Below are 20,470 nucleotides of genomic sequence, written 5' to 3'. Positions count from 1 at the left end.
GTGCCTCATGCCCTCATTCTTCCCCATGGGCTGGACTTCTTGGCTAGAACTACTCCCATGATGCAGCACATTCTCCCCTCTTGCTGAGCTGCTGCAGTGCTTCATGGGAGAGTAGAACCCAGCCCACAGAGAAGTATGAGTGGATGAGGTTCCCACACTACAACTCCCATCAGTGGTTCAGGAGGATAGTTTAACATCAAATTAAGCCAAAATAGTTCTATTTGGTATCAAATCTAAATTTTTTTTTTCTGCTAAAGTCAAAGTTTTCAGTAGACAACACACTTTTTGTGAAAAATTCTGTTCGATAAAAAAAACAAACCAGTTTTTCCCAGAAAAACAATTTTAATGGAAAATTTTCAACTGGCTCTGTAAATAAGTCATTGAAGCTGCACAGCAAGTCAGTGTCAGAGGAAAAAATAAAATAAATAGCTTCGGAGTCTTGACTAATAGCTCTACCGTCAAAACTACACTACTCCATTAAAAAAAAAAAAAAAAAAAAAGAATGCTGATTTTACAACATTACAAAACATTTAATTTACCTCCATTAAAAAAAAAAAAAAAAAAAAAGACTGGACTGGTCAATTACAGCAGAATAAACTGCCAATGTAACCATTGTCACTGCAGGTACTCAAGGCTGGATTATACAGCGACCTATTAATGAGGCTTTCACATCCTCTGAAAATTACTACAGCAAAGTGGGCCAATGGACTACATAACTAAAGGTGAACCTTCCATTATTATTTTCTGTCTACAAAGTTTCAATTTAATCAGAATTACAAGGGGAAAAAAAAATCTCATTTACCTGTACTTTGGACTTTCTTTCCTCTTCAGGGCTGAAACTACTATTGGTGCTCAAGTCTGAATCATTATGAATATAGCGGAGAGTGGAATCTATGTTCTGCATGTGGGGGGCAAAAAGGTCACTTACAAAATGGGACATTCAAGGATTACAAGACACACAACACAGAGCTTAAATACCATGAAAGGTTGCCTGACATTGCAGCTATTTTCTTCAAGGTTCCAGAGATGTATTTTTATTTTCAGCATACTCTTGCTGTAGCCCAAATTAAAATAAAAATCTTAATGGACAACTTTTATTTGTTTAGATTCAAAATAATAAAGATGCTTCACCAGGCTTGAGGTGATATAATTAAACCATATTCTACTCTATACAGATTCTTACACCATGCCCACCACAGTATTATCTGAGTGCCTTCCATTAATGCAATAAGCAATAACTCCTGTCACATGTTGTTCTCTCAAGAAAGGGGAAGGAACTCAAACCAAAATACGAAAGAGAACAAGATAAAGAATATTTACACAAGTTAGTTGTATTCAAGTAAGCAGGGCCTGATGAAATTCATCCGAGAGTACTTGAGCAACTCAGAACCATTAACAGTTATCTTTGAAAACTCATGGAGGATGGGTAAGGTCCCAGAGGACTGGAGAAGGGCAAACATAGTAACTATCTTTAAAAAGGGGGACAAAGAGGACCTGGGGAAGTATAGATCCGTCATCCTAACTGATACCTGGAAAGACCCTGGAAAAAACTATTAAACAATTTGTAAGGACCTAGACGATAATACAGTTATATGGAACAGCCACATCGATCTGTCAAGAACAAATCGTGCCAAACTAACCTAACTTCCTCCTTTGACAAGTTTACTGACAGAGTGGTTATGACACATCTTCACTTTAGGAAGGCTTTTGACACAGTCCCACATGACATTTTCATAAGCTGGAAATGTGGTTTTTGATTAAATTAGTGTAAGGTGAGTGAGACACAGCGACCCCTTGGCAAAGGGTCCCTTGCTCTTTGCAAACATTGCTCACCTCAGACCTGACAAACTCACTACGTCAAATATGTCCTATTATCCATAAAGAGTAACATTTAAGGATCTATAAAAATCTTGTAATGTGTCAAGATTCATAATCACTGATATATATATATAAAAAAATTCCCCTCTCACCTCTATGGGTGGTATGTGTCTTCCTCAACCTCGGGTCCTCTACCAGAGGCCTGGGAGTTTGAGGGTTCTGCGCCAGTTTCTTCGCTGTTTCTTACACTGCAACTTACTTCTGGACAGAGAGCTCTGATGTTGTTCCTGGGATCTGTTGGACCCACTCACCCAGCTTAGGAGTCACAGCCCCGAGGCTCCTACCACCACTGGACGCACTTTGGCCTTCACTTTTCCACATCCTCTCGGTTCCTCTTTCAGGCCCTGGTACTTTCCAGCTTCTCATATTCCTTCTTCCTGAGTGCTGTCACTTGGCACTGCTATATCTATCACCACCGCTGTCTTCTGTCCTTGTCTAATTACCACGATGTCTGGTTGATTGGCCAGTACACTGCCTGTCCGTCTGGATCTGGAAGTCCACGAGATCTTAGCCCTGCTATTCTCCACAAACTTCTGCGGAATCTCCCATCTGGTCTTGGGAGGGCTAGCCCATACGCTGTGCAGATGATTTCCTGTACACAATTGCCAGCCACTTGTTGTGCCGTTCAGTGTATGCTGTTCCTGCCTGCATCTTACATCCTGCCACTATGTGTTGGACTGTCTCTGAGGCCTCTCTGCACAGTCTGCACCTTGGTCCTCTCTATGTGTGGCTAGAACCCCGTGCACTCAATGGACTGGTTGCTCAGTGCCTGTTTCCTTGTGTCTTGCTATGATCGTGCCTCAGTGCCTTTTGTCCAGCCCCTTTCAGCCACTGGTAGGATTTCCAATGTCAGCCACCTCAGCCTCTGTCGTGTACATCCCATGAAGGGTCTTATCTGTGCATGGCACTTCTGCGTTGTGGAACACAGTCTGCTGCTGCCTCATGCATCTCTCAAGCACTCATCTTTGGTGGGGCCATCTTACTGATGTAACTCCTGGAATGTTCGGGTTTCACGCCAGACAGGGCCTTGACCGCTCATCAATGCCCAGCCGCTTCTTTCGGCTGTGTACTCAGTCTCTAGGTGTTGGACTTGGGTGGGATACTCCGTGCTTTGAGGAGCTCCGAGTTGTCACATCGGCAGCCTCCATGTTCCTCCTTGGACCAGCTCACTATAGCCGGCAGGTATCTGTATGACCGGCACGGGCGTATCCGTGATGGCGTGGATCTTGTTTCTCCACTGAGCTGGCTCTTCAGGACTGTCTTTTATCTTTTGGTGATCTGATTTTGCTGTCTTCCTTGCCTCTTCAGTCGTTGGTTTCCATGTGACTGCGGCGAGCCAAAGGGTACTTGTAGCTGGTCCGTGTATTGTCTGCTATGTGGCCCTCGCTTGGTAGTTCCACCCATCAGTCTTGAGTACCTTCCCTCTCTTCACTACATCCGCCAACTTTCCAGTCCCGAATGACATCCCGATATCCTCACTGTAGATCGCGTCAGGTGATTAGCAGTCGATTGTCTCGTTCATTCTTAAGCTACTGTCTTGATGTCATCATTTAGAGGAGTGAGTGATGGTATTCCACTCCTGAACCTTTCCCGTATCCAGTCCTTGTGATTATTGGCTGGGTTTAGCCTATGCAGAGACAGCAGCGGGGACAGTGGCTCCCTTTGGTATATGCACACTGATGGCCACTTGTGCAAGCTGCCTTGAGTTGACTCTAGTGTTGTCTTCCAATAGTTCCCCACCTGATTCGTTGAGGAAGGTCCTTAGTGTCCTGTTGACTTGATGTCATATAGCGCAGACATTCACAGATCCATCGTGTGCGGCATTGCGTCATAGGCTTTCCTGTAGTCAATCCAGCATGTGCTCGAGATTGTCTGGTCTAGACTTGAGTCTTGGGCACTGCTCTATCTATGAGGAACTGGTGTTTTAGCACTCTGGTGTTGTTCCAGATGCCCTTTGGCTGTGCTCATTGGAATGGCCCATGTGGTCCTGTAAGCCTTGCAGCTATGATGCCTGGATAAGGACTCCATGGTTGTGGGAGGCAGGTTATTGCCGGTAGTTGGCCGGTTTGTCCCCTTGCAGGTCTTCTGATCAGCCTGTCCTCCTTTGTGTTAGGCCAGTTTGGGTTGAGCCTTGCTGCTCGCAGCTGGTTCATCTGTGCTGCCTATGCGTTCATGCACTGCTGTTAGTTTTGCTTTAGCCTAGTTGGTTCGTTGGATCTTGTCTGGTTCCCGGTGGCTGTCAGCTCTACTCATGTTTTTGACCCGCTGCTGGATGTCTTCTACTTGATTGGTGACTGTTTCTGTTCTGGGAGATTGCTGTGCTCTGTTCTCAGGTCCTGCTAGCCCACTTTGCACTGGTGTATGAGTTTCTCTTTCTCCCATATGTTCTTCCAGTACTGTTCAGTTTTCGTGCTGGTGGCTCTGCTGTTTTTGATGTTGCACTGCAGTTGTGAGCACCTTGGATGGTTCCTTGGAGATAGGGATTTACTTTTTGCCTCTGCTACTCTGTGTATTCCTTAGCCTGGTACTAGTGCTGATGGCCTTTGTTTAGCAGTCTTAGCTAGGGCTTCGATGGAGTCAGGCCTTTGTATTTTTTCAGTAGCCGAGTCTCGTTCCTATCGCTTACACCCTGTCTGTATTCCGCTGACTAAGCTTCTCTCGAGATCGCCTTATCTTATCTGCAACCTCATTTTCCAGGGTGTACAGTTACTGTTGTTTCTTGTCTGTAGCCAGCATTCCAGATACAGAGGCTGCTAGCGAGCTATACTCCAGTTCATTGGTTTGATTTGGTGGTAGTAGATTCGTGATGAGCGCTCTATTGGCATCTTCTCATACTATCTGATGGTACTTCTCCACTGAAGCTTGGACAATCTGCGTCTCGAGGATTTACTGTAGCTAGTTTTGCATGATCTTATGCCTATATCAGCTGCATGTGCTCTTAATGGAGGAGGGTGACAGTGAGTTTCAGCTTCAGTGTGGGCCGCACATCACTTGTTCTAGCCAAGTCTTCTGTGAGTCTGGGATGTAATGTGAGTGGTTATCTCAAGCTGTGAGCGCAGCTCCTCTTTATCATGCTGAAGCGTTGGGTAACTAGCTGTTTCTCAGTAAGTGTGGATGTAGGTCTTTTGTCCATCCACAGTCCCCTCATACGTTTCATATATCCCCTCTCATTAGGTCTACTGTTGTAGTAGCATTCCATCAATTCCAGGTTCTCTTGTCTCGTCCATGAATGGTTTGTTTATATATAATGGTTTATATATATATTGAAAGTATGTTTTTTGGACTTGGAGTAGAAATTAGTCACCAGGAGATAATGTGCCTTAGTGATGGCCCATTCAGACAAGGGGTGATGTCAACCCCAGCCTGTCTGGCTGCTGATGCAATGCAAGGCTCATTAGGGGTTAGGACAGAGGAACTCCCCTCCTGTCCTAGCTCCACCCATCACTCCCCCTAGGAAGAAGCAGGCAAGCCTTCTTAACTTGCCTACTGGCTCCTGATTGGTTAGTGCTCCCTTCTGACCTGTTTACGCAGTTGGAGGATTAAGTCTTCTTGGTATATAATTCTGAGTGGGGTTTCCCTAGGCAGGGTGTATCCAGGCACCAATACCTCAGGCAAGGGGCAGAAAACGCCTGATAGATCCCCTCCTCTTATTTTGACAGAGGTGCCATTCTTACTTCTTACTAGGCACTTTTCAAAACATAAACTTCAGTTTAAAAAGGTAAGAACTTCAATATAAGAGAGCTTGCAGGGTATGTCATGGTGGTATTATTAAGATTTTGGAACGAGGGCAATCTGTGCATCTTCCATCAGACAATCCAAATTTAAAAAAAAATAATCTGATTTTACATATATCCCAATGTACGTAAGGAGCTTCTTATGAACACAGTGAACAATGCTGTCAACTGTAGCAGGTTAATGGTAGCAGAGTATAATTTGAAAACTATTTGCAGTGCCAACTGGCAAGCAACAATCCATGAGGGTTGCATCAAGATTTTATTCTTCTTCTACAGCACTGGAGTTTCAAAGACCATCACACTTGTGCCTCCAAGTGGAGTGGAGCAGTCACAACATTTCTGTCACAATACATAGTGAAGAACAGAACACCAGTATTAAATGCTGCTGTTTGATTGGATGGGGGAAAAAATGGGAAGAAGATCCACAAGTAAAAACTCAAAATGATATTGAGTGGTAGTACCCGTCCTCAGTCTCCAGAGTCCAGATACTGCCAGAGGTCCACTGAAACATGGCCTCAAGTCCTAATTGTCTCCTGGTCAGAAAAGTGTATGCCTGCTGCAGTAAAATGTTTCCACCATAAAGAAAATGCATCTCTCTCTCCAAACAGAATTAAGTTAACTGTTCTTTTTTAAGAAGGGCGTTGTTTCCAGTAAGACTATTTCACTGTGGCAAACTATAGTAACACAGTCTGTTGAAAGTGACTATTAGTCAAGACTGAGGTTTAACTTCAAGTCCTCAAATGATTCAGATGTACAAACACAGAACATTGTGAGGATAAACTTTACTTTATGCAACAGGCAGAGCTGCAAAATTAGCAAATAAAACTCGGCATCATTTCAGCCTGAAGTGGGAACAATTTAGCTATGATTGCTGCAAGAGTACAAAATACAGCTCTCTCTCTCTCTGACTGTAGCCCTGTATTTCTGAATCAAACTGTTTGTATGCCAAACACAGCCACGTCTCTTACCTCAACAGCGTCGCTAATTAAAGGCACAGTATCATCCTGAATTAGTTTATAATTCAGTTGGTCTTTGATGCTCAGTTCATTTTGAGAGTCCATTCCCTTGCCAACGCCTGCCGTTGTCTCTTCCAGAGGGTCCAAACTGGAGGCTCGAAGTGCAGCAGACAACACCTCCACTTGTGCTGTATGCAAAATGAAACACATTAATGGAAGTGGAAAGAACTGTTACACAGCAACAAAATTGCTGATGGCAACTACCTTTGAAAAATAATTTTTAATTTATTGAACAGCCAAAGAGAGAAGCTGAAAGCTTCCTACTCAAATTATCAATGGTTAGTAAATCCTGCAGTAGAGGAAACCAGTGAGGATCGGAGGTGATGTAGTCACACATTGGCTGCCATTGCCTCAGAAGGCCAAAATAGCACTGGAGCTAAGGGAGTATCTGTCTATGAGGCAGGAAACCCAAGAGCGAGAGGCTGCTCAGGCAACAGTATCTTTAAAGAAGTATCTTTTACAAAAATGTGATAAACTACTTACGTTGAGGGTAGGTAAATAAACAGATGTGCACAATCTGTAACTGGCAGAACATATACAACAGCTTATTGGCAATTATAGTTAAAAGAGTATAACAAATAAAGGGTGGAAATAGGTTTGACTCTAATTTTTAACTGTATTGATTGATTTTAAAAGTTGTATTTTTAGATTTATGAGCTCAGGGGAAGTATTTTTAGGGACTAAATGAATGAGTTGCAAAAGTACAATTAGCTGCATCCTTGTAAATCTAAGTGGAGAGCAAGATTGCTAAATCTTCCAAATGAGAATATAAGAGTAGGTTTGAGGCCCTGGAAAATACATGCTCAGATGCTCCCACGCCGCAAATTGCTATTAGGTTGACTGATCCCATTATGCTGAACTAATTCTGAACAAAGCAACTCTTCTGGAAATGCAGACGCAGCGTAACAGAGAGTAAGTTATTCAGTGACAATTGTAAGTCTCAGTCAGGACCTAGACAATTTTGATCAAACCCTGAAAACAGATAAAAATGAAATCTGAGATTTCACTCCACCTGGCCCTTCTTGCCACTCTTTTCCCCACCACAAATTAATTAATTCTAGCTTTGCTCTCTCTCATACCTCCCCAATCTTGTTAATGAATTCCGGGTTTTCCTTCTCCTCCAAATGAAGGGAATTACAACTCCTACTCCAAAGAAACTACTGGGCCCTCTCTCTCTTTGCACAGCCACTTTAGGACTGTAGGGCTCCAGGAGATGCTTGGCCTCCCAGCAACTCTCCTCCGTATAATTCACTTGGCTCCTCATTCCCCTTCTCTTGAAGTGAAGCCACTTCTATCCAGTGCTTCCTTGCTTCTCTCCTTTCCTTCCTCAAAGAGCAGCAGCACTTGCCATTCTGCTCTCTGCCTACCACCTTCCCTTCCTGGAAAAGAACAAGTGGCTCAGGGATTGCTCTACTTTGTCTTCCACATCCACTTCTCCGCTCCTGTCAAAGCAGCAGTGATTGGGCTGCTCTTTTCCTCTCCTCTTTCCGCCCTTCCAGGGAAGGGGCAAGTGGCTCTCTGATCCAAATAAGCCCACTTGCTTGACGTAAAACACTACTCACCTTTTTTCAAGGCCTCTCCAATACTATGTACACATTCTGAAGTTAAACAATTGAATCTGTTTTTAACATTCGCCTCACTCTACCTCCCATCTTGGAATTTTAATTGTCTCATTTATCCTTGCACCTAAATTTACTTACATAAGGCCACCAGAATTTATCAAAAGCCAGATTAATTTGTATGGCACACTTAATTTTTTTTTTTTTTTTTTACACAATTATGACTTTTACATAAAGCAGAATTACAAGTCAACACAGTATTAAACACTGAACACACAGCTAGACAACTGAGACAAACACAATGGTGTGGGACAGGTAAGGACCATGTGAAGGCCACACATGAACTTCTGTCTTACATCTCTGGGATGGTCTCTAGATAGAGGTAAGACCAGTAGGAGCAAATGACTAAGGATTTTGTCAATATGTAGCCTGGCCAGTTCTGTAATTGACAAGCATTTAATAAAATACCTGAAAGAAAAGAGTTACAGTAGGATTGTAGAGTATCAGAGGGGTAGCCGTGTTAGTCTGGATCTGTAAAAGCAGCAGAGAATCCTGTGGCACCTTATAGACTAACAGACGTTTAGGATTGTAATAATCCATACTGACAGAGAAGCCCACTACAAATTACTAAGTAAACAAAAAATGCAAAAAAACTGTACCATGAAATGCATCAGGTTTATTAGAAAGTATAAATTTAGTTTTAATTAATACCATATATCATATAACATTATTAAGTTCTCTACAGCAAACGTTGTAAAATTAATGAGACCTTGATAATTAGAGATCTCACAGTAGTATTTGGTTGTTTCTTCTTTATTGAGAAGTGAGGGAAAGATCCCAATCTTTTTTAAATGCACAAACAATAGATACATGGATAAACAAAATGAGTGAGTGAGTTTCTACTATAAATTAAACAGTGAAAGCGATGACAAGCTCTTAGCAGACTATTTAGGCATGAAATGTTATTCCAGATTTTCAGGATTCTTGTGAGGCAAAACAACTGGAGAAATAATTCAACTGAACTTTATCCCGATGCACATTTAGAAGAACTTACTTCTTCTCTCTTTCCCCCCACCCCCCACAAACCAGAACCAACCTCAAAATATAGGCCTTTCATTTTCAGTTAAAATGAAAGATTAAGGGTCTTTTTCTAAATAGACTATATACATAGATGCACGACACTTCAAGTGTGTGTGTGTGTGTGTAGAAAAATACATAAATAACTCAGGAGAAAAAAACTGCTTCTACATGGCAGCACATCTTCCCCCTTTATTTTCTGCAGTTTCTCTTTTCTGCTTCCCTTGTTTTCACTCTTTTGCTGTCTGTTTCTTTCTTTAGTGTTCACTCATTATTAGCAGACAAAAAATGCTCCTCTGATTGTTTTAAGTGCTATAATGGTGCAGGTACTGTATTTAAAAATCTATCCTGAAACACTCACTAGGAATTTCAAATTCCTTTGACGCTGATCTAATGATAAAACACAAACAAGAGTTTTTTCCCCCAACATTAACTAACTGATATTTATTATAGGTGGATCTGGTAGAGACACACATACATAAAGCTGACAGATATTTTCCATTATAAGCCCCTATATTCTGTTGCTTGGGGTTTTGCCAAACTATTGATTGGCGGCTGAAATTTTCCATGCCAAGTGTCTGCCTCAGACTGAAGTTTTTGGGTAAATTTCAGCTAAAATGTTTCAGCCATTTTTGAGAATGAGATTATGGGAAAATGGTCTTTTGCCCATATTAAAAAAAAAGTCGTACAACTATTTTGTTGAGAAAAATCTAGCTACTCATGCTTTAGAGCAGGGACTTGTAATTTGGCAGCTTGACTGGTTTGGCGATAGGTATATGCCTTTTGCTGTCCCCATGAAAATTTCCCCAAATTTAGCCAAGTTATAAGCCTCGGAAAAACTGCAGTTTGCACATGCTCAATAGAGGCTTGTTTCGCAGTTAAGTTCTCTGAAGATTCTGTTTGCACTGAGCATACTCATGGCTACAGGAGCTGACCAGGACTTCCCTTATGATTGCTCCTTCCAGCTGCTGCGGCACCAGGCAGAAGAACTGAGAGCAGGAGATTCTCTCTCCTGTACTACTGACGATGGCACCCAAGTGTACTGAGGAGGAGGAATCAGTCACACTGGAATGCAAAGGGGTGAGGGGTATTGTTGCAGGACCCAGAGGATGGGGCAGACCAGACGAGGAGGGAGAAAACAGCCAATTCAAAGGGAGTTAGGAGGTACACAGATGCAGAGGGGGACAGTGACAAGCTGGAGGCACAGTCTGTAACCTCTAGATAACATTCTCCTATAGAAACTGGAATTGAAATAAGGTGTCCCGCATCTCTACATTCCTCTGCTGCTAGTAACTGCTGTGAAATCTACTGGAAAAGTGAGTTTCTCATCCCCCTCTATTGGCTGGTCTAATAGAGGATAACAGCCTACTACTGCCAGCTACTCTGTGAGGTAGAGTGCTTGAGGTCCATACTGTAGTCCAAAGGTCTGAAGCCTGCTGATACTCAAGTTGTGCGTCAATATGGTTCCATGTGTTAGAATTTCTCTGGATCCCTGGCTCATTTGTTGCAGAAGTTGGAAGGTGTTTGATATAGCAGGGGACTGCAGGTCACAATTAAAGAAACTGAATTCCACCTTGGAGTGCTGAATTCTATTCCTGTCTCTGGTACAGAGTTCCTGTGTGATGCTGGGCAAGTCACTTAAACCTCACTTTTCATAGGTGGCCACTAAAATAGCATCTTCCTAGTTTTCTGGATGCCAATGTGAAAAACCCTATTTGCAGATGTGCTGAGCACTCGACTGAAATTGGCTGGAGCTGTGCTCTGAACAGAGAAAATGCTTTAAAATGCTAAATACTCTGGAAAATCAGGTGCTAGGTATCTCAGATTGGGCATCTGAAATTAGTGGACACTTTTGATAATTTTGGCCCTAATCTCTCTGTGTCTCAATTCTCCAGTTATAAAATGGGGAAAGTAATATTACTCACTTTCACACGCATGTTGTGAAGTTAAATTCATTTGTTTTATTTGTAAAACACTCTTATGATAGTGAAAGTGACAAAAAAATTAATAATTTTGTATTCAGGGCAGGATTTAGATGGTGTGCATTTAATAAGCTCTCAGGCTATACATTTAATGAGGGGAATAAAAATAAATATTGAGTAATTACCCATCCCCTGAATGAGGCAGGGGACCTGTATGAAAAAAATAAATAGTATGCGATCACATAATTAGAGACTGTATCAGAATGCATATGAACAAAGGGGGTCAAATTGTTATTGCACAGGCATCCTAGTTCAGGCATTTCCTAACTTCTGAGTATTGCACCTAACGGAACTGCACCTGTGAGCTTCTTTATATTGAAACCATCCTAAAGTGCAGCAAGACAATTGCTCTGGAATGAGACCAGCCGAAATCAAAGCATAGATTAAAAACAATCTTGTAATACAGAGCACCTCTGAGTATACAAATGCATTAAAATACATTTTGTAGCTGTGTAGAACAAGTCTCTAGAGTCAAATCTAAACAACACTGGTTAATGTGCTTATTAAGAGATAAGTTTAAATAATGTGCTTCTCACCGTAACTGAACTAGTCCTTTTTCAGAACCCATCAGTCTTACAGAGCAATGGGCTAGAGTTTTCTTAAAGCAGAACATTTTCATCTGCTGATTTTATGGTAGATTAAACAGGAACAGGCCAAGTCTAATTAAAGTTAGGTATTAGTGTGTAGCCTGTATAATTAGTGATAGGAGAAACATCAAAGTTTCAGAAAAGCATCCAAGCATTGCTGCTTATTCTGACACGAATTTCCCATCCCTCTTTTCTTCTCTCCTTTTTTTGAGTGTGCACCCTTCTAGCCCACAGGAGTCTTGAAATCAAGAATACTCCAATCTCCAGGGCCACCTTCCTAGCCACAGTACTGGATTTGCTGCTGCTCTTTTTGAATTTGGCATGCTTTAAGACTTCTCCAGTGCTGATATCTCAACAAACCTGTGATGCCACATAAAGGGCAGCAGATTATTAAAAAGAAGGTAGGGGACAGAACATTAATCACACTTCAATCTCACAAGATTTGTGCGCATCTAAGAGTTCGACAGGATTTGGGTCACTTCTAACCTTGTCCTGACCATAATCCTGGCGCACATCAGCAGGCAATGAAAGTTGCTATAGAAGAGCTTCTGAAAACATGGGTACCCTAAAGCTATTTCCTTAAAAAATAAACTTGATTGTTCAGAAGGTGAAAACATTCTTACATTCAGGCCTTGATTTTTCAAAAGGGCTTCAATCTGGCTTCCTATTTTGCACGCACGGTAACTGCATATGCAACACTGAGCATGATGATTTGCAGCACTCAGGTGATTGTCTGCCTGATTATACTGACAAATCAAGTAGACAGACACCAAAGTACTAAGAATTACAGGTGCAATTATTGTATCTGCTATTATGCACTCGCAATTACCAATGGGAACAAAACTGCATCTGTACAATCAGAAGTTGCTTCTCAAAATAAGAACGTTTTGGTTTGTCATCTTTTTTCACAGTTAAATTAAAACAGCTAGAACAAATTTGGTTAAACTCCAAAAGCATTAATTCTTCTGATTTTTTTTTGAAGTTTCATTCAAAAGGTTAAAAATTAAAGCCTCCACAAAACATTATTACAGAAAAACATTTCCAGACACTAAATATACACAAATATCTTCACTATACCTTTAACATCTGGATCATCAATATGAGGCTCCAGATTTTCTATCATTTCTTCCAGCTCCTTCCTTGTGGCCATAGTAATGTTTGAAGAAACTGGCACAGTCACGTCTTTTGTTCCTTCCCGAATTTCTGGGTCAGGCATTATCTGATCAGTTTGTTGAAGCTCTAAATCAATATCTATTTCAGGAAGCGGAGTCCTCCAGAAATGGAAAGAGTTGTACAATTCCTGTTCTGAGAGGGAGGTTTCCTGGGACCTCAACCCAGATTCCTGCAGCATTGCTAGACTACAGAAGCTAGAACTTTGCTCATTCTCATCAGCTATTTCCCCACAAGATTCTGAAGACAAAGTGCAACGTACGAATGTCTCAGTCTGGTAATCAGTTTCACTCTGAGAATTACTTGGCACAGGGTTCTGGTCTTCCATGGTGTTTTCAAGTTTTATTGTAAAATCACTAAAATCAGCATCTGAAGGTGGCTCTGTCCTGCTATGTACATCCTCTGTTGTGACATCTTCTGTATCCCTGATGTTTTCACTGTTGGTTGTCAAAGAAAATAGGCATGAATTTTTTATTTAAAAAAAAACAACCATACTGGTTATAAATTTAGACACTTATGCAAGTTCATAGTAGTGTTCTTATTTTAGTATTTATAGAATTAGTTTTACTTACTGGATAGCTGACCTAAGTGAAGTACCCTAAATAACTGAACAGCAACTTAGCTCATGAGGCCAATTTTTGGCAAAAGTTCTGGCGTCTTCACTACCAATGTGTGTAAACAAATTAAAAGAAAAACTTAAGTCTCCTAAGCAGCATTATCTATATGCAGAAGAAAAATGAAAAACTACAAAAGCAAGAAAATCCATACCCATCTTCCTCTGAAAATCTATGATCCTCTGTGTTCTTACTTTCTTCTTCTTTAAAAAAATGACCACTGCTGGATGGGTTAGCAAAAGTTGATATGAAAGGCCCCAGGGACTGAAAGGCAGCTTGGCGGACCTAGAATAATGGGTTCCAGAGAAAATAATTTAAATACAGCTGTTGTATAAATACCCCACCAGCTGTCAGGAATGGGGAAGAGTTGTAAGGGCACTGGGGAAAGTGACAGGAGAGACTTGCATCTGGGAACAGTGCCCACAAGCTTGATATGGGAAAGTGCCAGGCAAAAAGCCTTGAGCAGGGAAAGATTGGGGTGAGACGTGAAATACAGCAGGCAGACAAAGTGGTCAATTCACAGATCATTGTACACATCTTCACATTGACTGTGGTTGACAGCATACTTCACCCTCCCACACTATTTCAATGTTTAAAGTGAGTAAGTCTGAACGCCAATTAAGTGGAAGAGCCAAGAGACTGGAAAGAAGAAATGCTGGTTTAGTGGAAACATCATATTTGACATTGTCAGGAATTTACATTGATTCAATAAGAACCACAGGCTTGAATTCTATTTACTTCTAGTGAGCCTCTCTCACCTCTATTTCTATTACTTCTTTCATTGTACCTGATTATGGCTCACATGCCTTATCAGAGCCAAAAAACTGGTGCTTTGGGGCATTAAGGCTTCCTTTTGGCTCTGAGAAGGAGCCTCTGTTGACAATCCTAACATAGATTTGAAGGATGGATTTTCAAGACCAGGGAGGTGGGGAGAGGGGAGGGATATGAATCATGGAGAAAAAAAATCTCAATAAATTCAATTTAATTACATCTGCAATTTTCTGATATTCCTGGTGATAAGCAGACTTTTGGCAACACTGAATAGCAGGGAAGCCTGCAGCTCCACATACCTTTTCTCAATGAAAGAGTCTAATACATTTTAATGGGATAATGTAGAATAGCCTTCCTCCAGTCAGCAAAACCATCATTATACACAATTACTTGACACAATCATGCACATGAATAAGCTATTTATCTCTAAAAAATTAACATAGGGTACCAAAGAAAAAGCAAACAGAAAAATAGGTATTTGATAAACAAAACAAAACTCTTACCCATCGTGAAGGGTCACTGATTAGACTGATAAAAAGCGTTGACAGTTTTGTCCGCCGGACCTCCTGGGATGTTGCGCATGAAACTGCCATGAAGCATTCAGCACAAGCCTTCCGAACTCCCCAAACATTATCAGAACAGAGCTGGAAAAACCTTGGTAGCTATATAAAACACAGTAAATAAACTTTTATGCAAACTTTTGTAGGGGTTACTGGTTTCAATTTATGCTCCTTTACCTCACTATTTCCCTTTTTAAGACTCTTTGTCCTGCTGCTCACAACAGAATCTGTTTATATAGGTTTTGAAAAGCAAAAGGGCATGCCATTTCTACTATCCTCTTAATTAGATCCCCTCAAATTACATCTGAAGGATGGACATCAAAATGTGTGCACCTGGATGTAAAATTTGTTTTTGTCAGCAAAGTTTTTCTTTTAATTCTCTCTTTACCACTCTCTCTCTCCTATATCCAAGTAACTGCCTGTCCATAAACTACAAAAAGCATTTCAAAAGACAAACTCTTCATTATGTAATTTCCTTTTGAAAGAGGTAATATTAAAGGGGCACAATCACACTTGTGTCTGACAACTTTATCTACTACTGTCAGAAAACATTTAAGATTACTGTAGCCATTGGAAAGAGAAGATTCCCAGCTAAAAGCAAATGATGAACTTCTTCAGAAAATAGAGAATCTCTCCTTTCTAATGATATAAAACTCCCATTGCTAGCTCTTACAGGTTGTGAACATCAGACTTTAAACCTGTCACTGCCTATCAACAGAACACTGCCCATACTGGTTCTTCGGTGAAAAATTCCACATTTGGTGCAAGGAAAGGAGAGTTACTCACCTCATGCAGTAACCAAATCAATCTTTGAGATGTGTCCCCATATGGGTGCTCCACTTCAGTGACACATGTGCCTTTGATCAGAGATTTTCAGTAGTACTGCCCGTTTGGCCTGCAAATACACTCCAGACACCCTCATACCCTATACTAAGGATATATGGAGCCGCACGAGCAAACCACTCTCAGTTCCTTCTCTACCATAAAGTCCCGCAAGACAAAACTCTGAAGTAGAGGGGAAAGAGAGTGGGTAGCAGAGCACAGTTAGAGACACACCTCTCAAAGAACTCTGGTTATTGCACAATGTGAGTAATGACTTCTTTTTTGAGTAGTGTCTCTATCAATACTCCACTTTAGGTATCCCAGAGTATCCCTTGGAGGAGGAGGGAGCTTTGGAGCTGGATCCAACAATAAAGAAAGGACTACTGTGACAACAGCAGCTTCTGATCTAGAGGCATATATTAGGATATTGTGTTTGGGAAAGTGTTCACTGATACCAAGGTTGCAATTTGGAAATTTCAGCAGTTGATACATTTTTAACAGTGCTATGGAGGTGGTTTGGGATCTTGTAGAATGGGTTTTTATTCTCAAAGGGGGCTGAACATTAGCAGCCTGGTAACAAACAAGAACACAACTGGAAACCCACTTTGAAAATCTCTGGGTGGAGATTGTGGATCTTTTAGGTTTGTCTGCAACCGAAAGAGTCTTGGAGACTTTCTAAATGGTCTGATCTGTCCAAATAGAAGGCTAACTAACATCCAAATTATGCAAGGCAGCTTCCTCACTAGTCTGATGTGGCTTTGGGACAAAATAACTAAGTTCTTGATCTTTCTGTAATGTGGAAATTGGGGGATATTTTAGAATGTGGGCATAATGGTACCTTACCCTTGAAGAAAACAATAGAAGTGGTGGGATGGAGAGGGATCAACCATCATTGCGCCTAATTTGCTGACTCTGCAAGCAAAAGCAATGGCCACTAATATGCCACTTTCATAGATAAGCTGAGCAGAGAACATAGCTAGTGGCTCAAAAGAAAGTTTCATAAGACAATTAAGGATCAAGTTCAAATCCCATACAGATACAGGCTCTCTGATTTGGGGAAAAAGTTTAAGCAATCCCCTGATGAATCTTTCTGTTGTGAGATAAGCAAAGACTGAGAACCCTTGGGCACTAAAAGGCTACAAAAGCTGATGAACTCCGATAGAACTCATTAAAAAGACCCAACTTCTTTAAATCCAATCAGTAATCAAGAACAGTGGAAAGAGAAGAATGAAGAGTTGCTGGACACACCCATGATGAGTATATCTAGAGGAGATTTTTCTGCTGTTTAATAGGACCTGTTCTACCTGTCAAACAGAAAATCTCTATTGCTGAGAATCAAGCGTTGAGTCAGAGGATGCCCAGGTTAGGATAGAGAGTCCAATCAGCATTCTGAGACAGCAGATGGGAAATGGTTGGAAGTTGCAATGCTGGACTGGAGGCGAAGTAAATCAGATAAGTGTATCAGACCTGCCTCAGCCAAGTTGGTGAAATTAGAATGACTCCATTTTTTTCTTGTTTGATTTTTGTTCAACATCCTCAGAATCAACGATGTCAGAAGATATAGAGAAGACCCCTCCTGCAAGGAATGAGAAATGTGTCCCCAAGGATTGATAACGCAGTGCTCTCGAGCACAACTTTCTTTCACTTTCTGTTGGCAGGCATCGCAAAGAGGTCCACTTTTGGAAACCTGGAAAAAACTGTTTGAGGATTCAAGAGTCCAGTTCCCACTTGTAATCTTGGAAGACATGTCTGGTCAGATTATCGGCCACGGTGTTTTGCAATGCCTGGAAGATAAGAGGCTGAAATGAGGGTGTGACTGGCTATAAACCAGCTCCACAGCTTTTTTGCTTCAGCACCAATTGTCCCTCACTGACAATTTATGTCGAATGTACAGATAATGTTATCTGTCATGACTTTGATAGACTGGCCCCTGATTAAGGAAAGGAAGTGGATACAGGTGTTCCAGACTACTTGTAATTCTAGGAGGTTGATCTGTAGAAGACACTCTTGAGGGAACCATTTGCCTTGGATGGTGTGTCCCCCTAGGTGTTCATCCCTTCGCACAAAAGATGCATCTACAGTTATGGTGATAGTAGAAGAGGGTGGGTGAAAGGAACGCCAGTACAGACTCTGGATGAGTTCTTCCACCTACTGAGCAAGTCTAGCGGCTGATGGACAGACACCAGCTTGACTGGGATACAGACTGTTCTGAGCCACTCCTGGAAGCAGTGAAGTTGTTGTGGCATGTTGTGTTACGAAATTATAAGCTGCCCAGAAGTTGAAGGCATATGGGCTAGGAAAGCCAATGACAATGCTTGTGCCTTAGTCGAGTGTGCTGTCAGGATTGCCAGCGGAGGCACTTTTGCCAGCTCATAGCAGTAGGGGATGCAGGCCGTGATCCATGACGAAATCCTTTGGGCAGACACTGGGTGACCTTTTATTCTGCCTGCCATTACAACTGCGTTGACTTGTGGCTCTTTGTGAGGAGATCCAGAACTCCTCCTCTTAGGAGCTTTACTGGTATCCTCTGTGTTCTTTATCTTGCAAATACCTAGACAAGTGGGGCATGGCGGTTAAAGGGGCACTGTCAGGAGTGAAAGTAAAATGGAGCTCTTTCCAGTACAGGACCACTCCTCCCTCCTCACCCCTCAGAAGATGCAGGGCCTCGGGCGGAAGAGGATGTCAGTGTCCCCCAGCCAGGACATCTGAGCTCCCTGACCTCCACTGCCTGTGGCTCCAGCAGCAATTAAAGGGCCCAGGACTCCGGCCGGCGCTGCTGCAGTAGCAGCAGCTGGAGCCCCGGGCCCATTTTAATCGCAGACTTGGGGCAGCTACTTCTTTTTCCCCCGTCACTCCCTGTTGGCAGTGGGCGGGGGGGGGGGCACGAGGGGAGAAGGCACAAAAGGGGCAGCGATGTTAAAGCACTTTAACGTCGCTGCCCCTTTTGCAACCTCCATTGGCGGTTCTGCCGGGTCGTCCATGCCCCTTTTGCGCACCCCCCCGCAATTGGTGGCCCTGCTGGTAGGGACCTGGCAGGGCTGCCAAGGGGGGTGCAAAAGGGGCAGTGACGTTAAAGCAGTGCTGCGGCAGTGCTTTAAAGTCAGCAGTACGGGCTGGTACAGGCAGCTAACTTTTACTGGTACGCCGTACTGGCCCGTATGCCTTAGTTTTACCCCTGGGCACTGTGCTCAGTAGGAGGTTGACATATGTGGCGTATGTGAACCTGAATCCCAGGCAGGTTTTCTGGAGAGTTCTATCATGAGGAGTCAAAGTTTAATCTTGCTGTTTTTTCAAGATCTACTTTTAAAAGCTGAGCAGATCTTGCACTTGTCTGGAAGGTATGTGTTTACACCAGGAATGTCCATTGCTGACTGGGATCAATTCCTGGCAGGCACAGAAATACTTGAATTCCAGTCTACCAGATCAACGACAACCCCCAAGGCAAATCCCTCAGAAGGAAGAGGGAGAAAAAGGTGGTATTAAACAGAAAAAACCCAAATTACCTAAATTGGTACCATTATGAAATAAATAAGGGAACTAACTAAACTAAACCTAGAACTAAGAACTCAAAGCTAAACTACAGCAAAGCTGAAACAGGCACACTAGACATGCCATATCAAATCCTTGTGTGGTTGGGAAGGCACTGTGGGAAGTTCACCTGAACAGTCTATATATCCTCAATATGGGGTACGAGGTTGTTCGGAATGTGTACATGGGCCAAATGGGCATTGCTACTGAAAATCTCTGATCAACCTGAAGTGGAGCACCCAAATGGACACTACTCAAAGATAAAACAGTTTTACGGAGACTGTTTTTCTAAAAATTGGTGACTGAACTTTCTTAGATGTTGGTAATTTTTGAAGTAATCCCAGCAGAAATGGATTAGTGGGCAAGGTGCAGATGAGGCAATCACAGCATAAAATTCATCACATTATCACATCATCACATTATCACCATCTGTGGTACTGCAGCAAGACCAGAAGTGACTTCTATCAAGATAGTATTACAGTTTTCATCACAACCCTATTTTCAGTTGCTCAAGCAAACTCCTTTTGGGTTGAAATTTTCCAGACTTTTTGACTAAAAAGTGTTTTTTAAAAAAATAAAATTTCATCAGAAGTCATTCAGCTGTTTTTGAAGTACCAGAAGAGTGAGAAACAAACACTTCTTCCATCATGAAAAGAGATTCCTACTCCTTTTTTTTTTTTTTTTTAATTAAAGCTCAGCAGCTGAAATAGTTGGGGACCAAAAGCTGAATTTTACCACAGAAAACATAAGCAGATAGCATAAATCACCAAGGGGCTAAGGAGAGCTCCTTCACTCTTCGTAAAAGTGCTCAAGATGGAGCCCCATCTACATTCCTATCAGCCTCTTAGAGGACACAAGGTAGCCCGCTGGTATCTACCCTACTAGTTTCAGACTATGAGATGTACACATGTTATTTAAATATGTTACGGACTGTTATAAAGAGAACGGTGATCAATTGTTCTCCATGTCTACTAAAGGTAAGACAAGTAGTAATGGGCTTAAATCAGTAGCAATGGAGATTTAGGTTAGATATTAGGAAAAACTTTCTAACTATAAGCATGGTTAAGCTCTGGAATAAGCTTCCATGGGGTGGCTGTGGAATCCCCATCAATGGAGGTTTTAAAGAAAAGACGGTTACTCACCTTTGTAACTGTTGTTCTTCGAGATGTGTT

The 20,470-nt window shown here is 41.9% G+C and overlaps 1 protein-coding gene across 5 annotated transcripts in view; it reads right to left on the bottom strand.

Moving 5' to 3' along the window:
- The window catches only part of PPP4R1 (protein phosphatase 4 regulatory subunit 1), a 98,215-nt gene that overhangs the window by 9,422 nt on the left and 68,323 nt on the right, over nt 1–20,470 (bottom strand). For all 5 annotated transcript variants that reach the window (XM_032802366.2, XM_032802363.2, XM_032802369.2 and 2 more), the window contains 5 exons: nt 14,892–15,050; nt 13,772–13,902; nt 12,911–13,440; nt 6,581–6,756; nt 803–898 (listed from right to left, as the gene is read on the bottom strand). In XM_032802366.2, coding sequence (XP_032658257.1) covers nt 803–898; nt 6,581–6,756; nt 12,911–13,440; nt 13,772–13,902; nt 14,892–15,050 — 1,092 coding nt within the window. The remainder of the gene's footprint in view (nt 1–802; nt 899–6,580; nt 6,757–12,910; nt 13,441–13,771; nt 13,903–14,891; nt 15,051–20,470) is intronic.

Source organism: Chelonoidis abingdonii, chromosome 2, assembly GCF_003597395.2.
Source record: "Chelonoidis abingdonii isolate Lonesome George chromosome 2, CheloAbing_2.0, whole genome shotgun sequence".
NCBI classification, from domain to species: Eukaryota; Metazoa; Chordata; order Testudines; family Testudinidae; genus Chelonoidis; species Chelonoidis abingdonii.
Note: the sequence above shows the minus strand (reverse complement) of the source record. Positions and strands in the feature narration are given on the sequence as shown.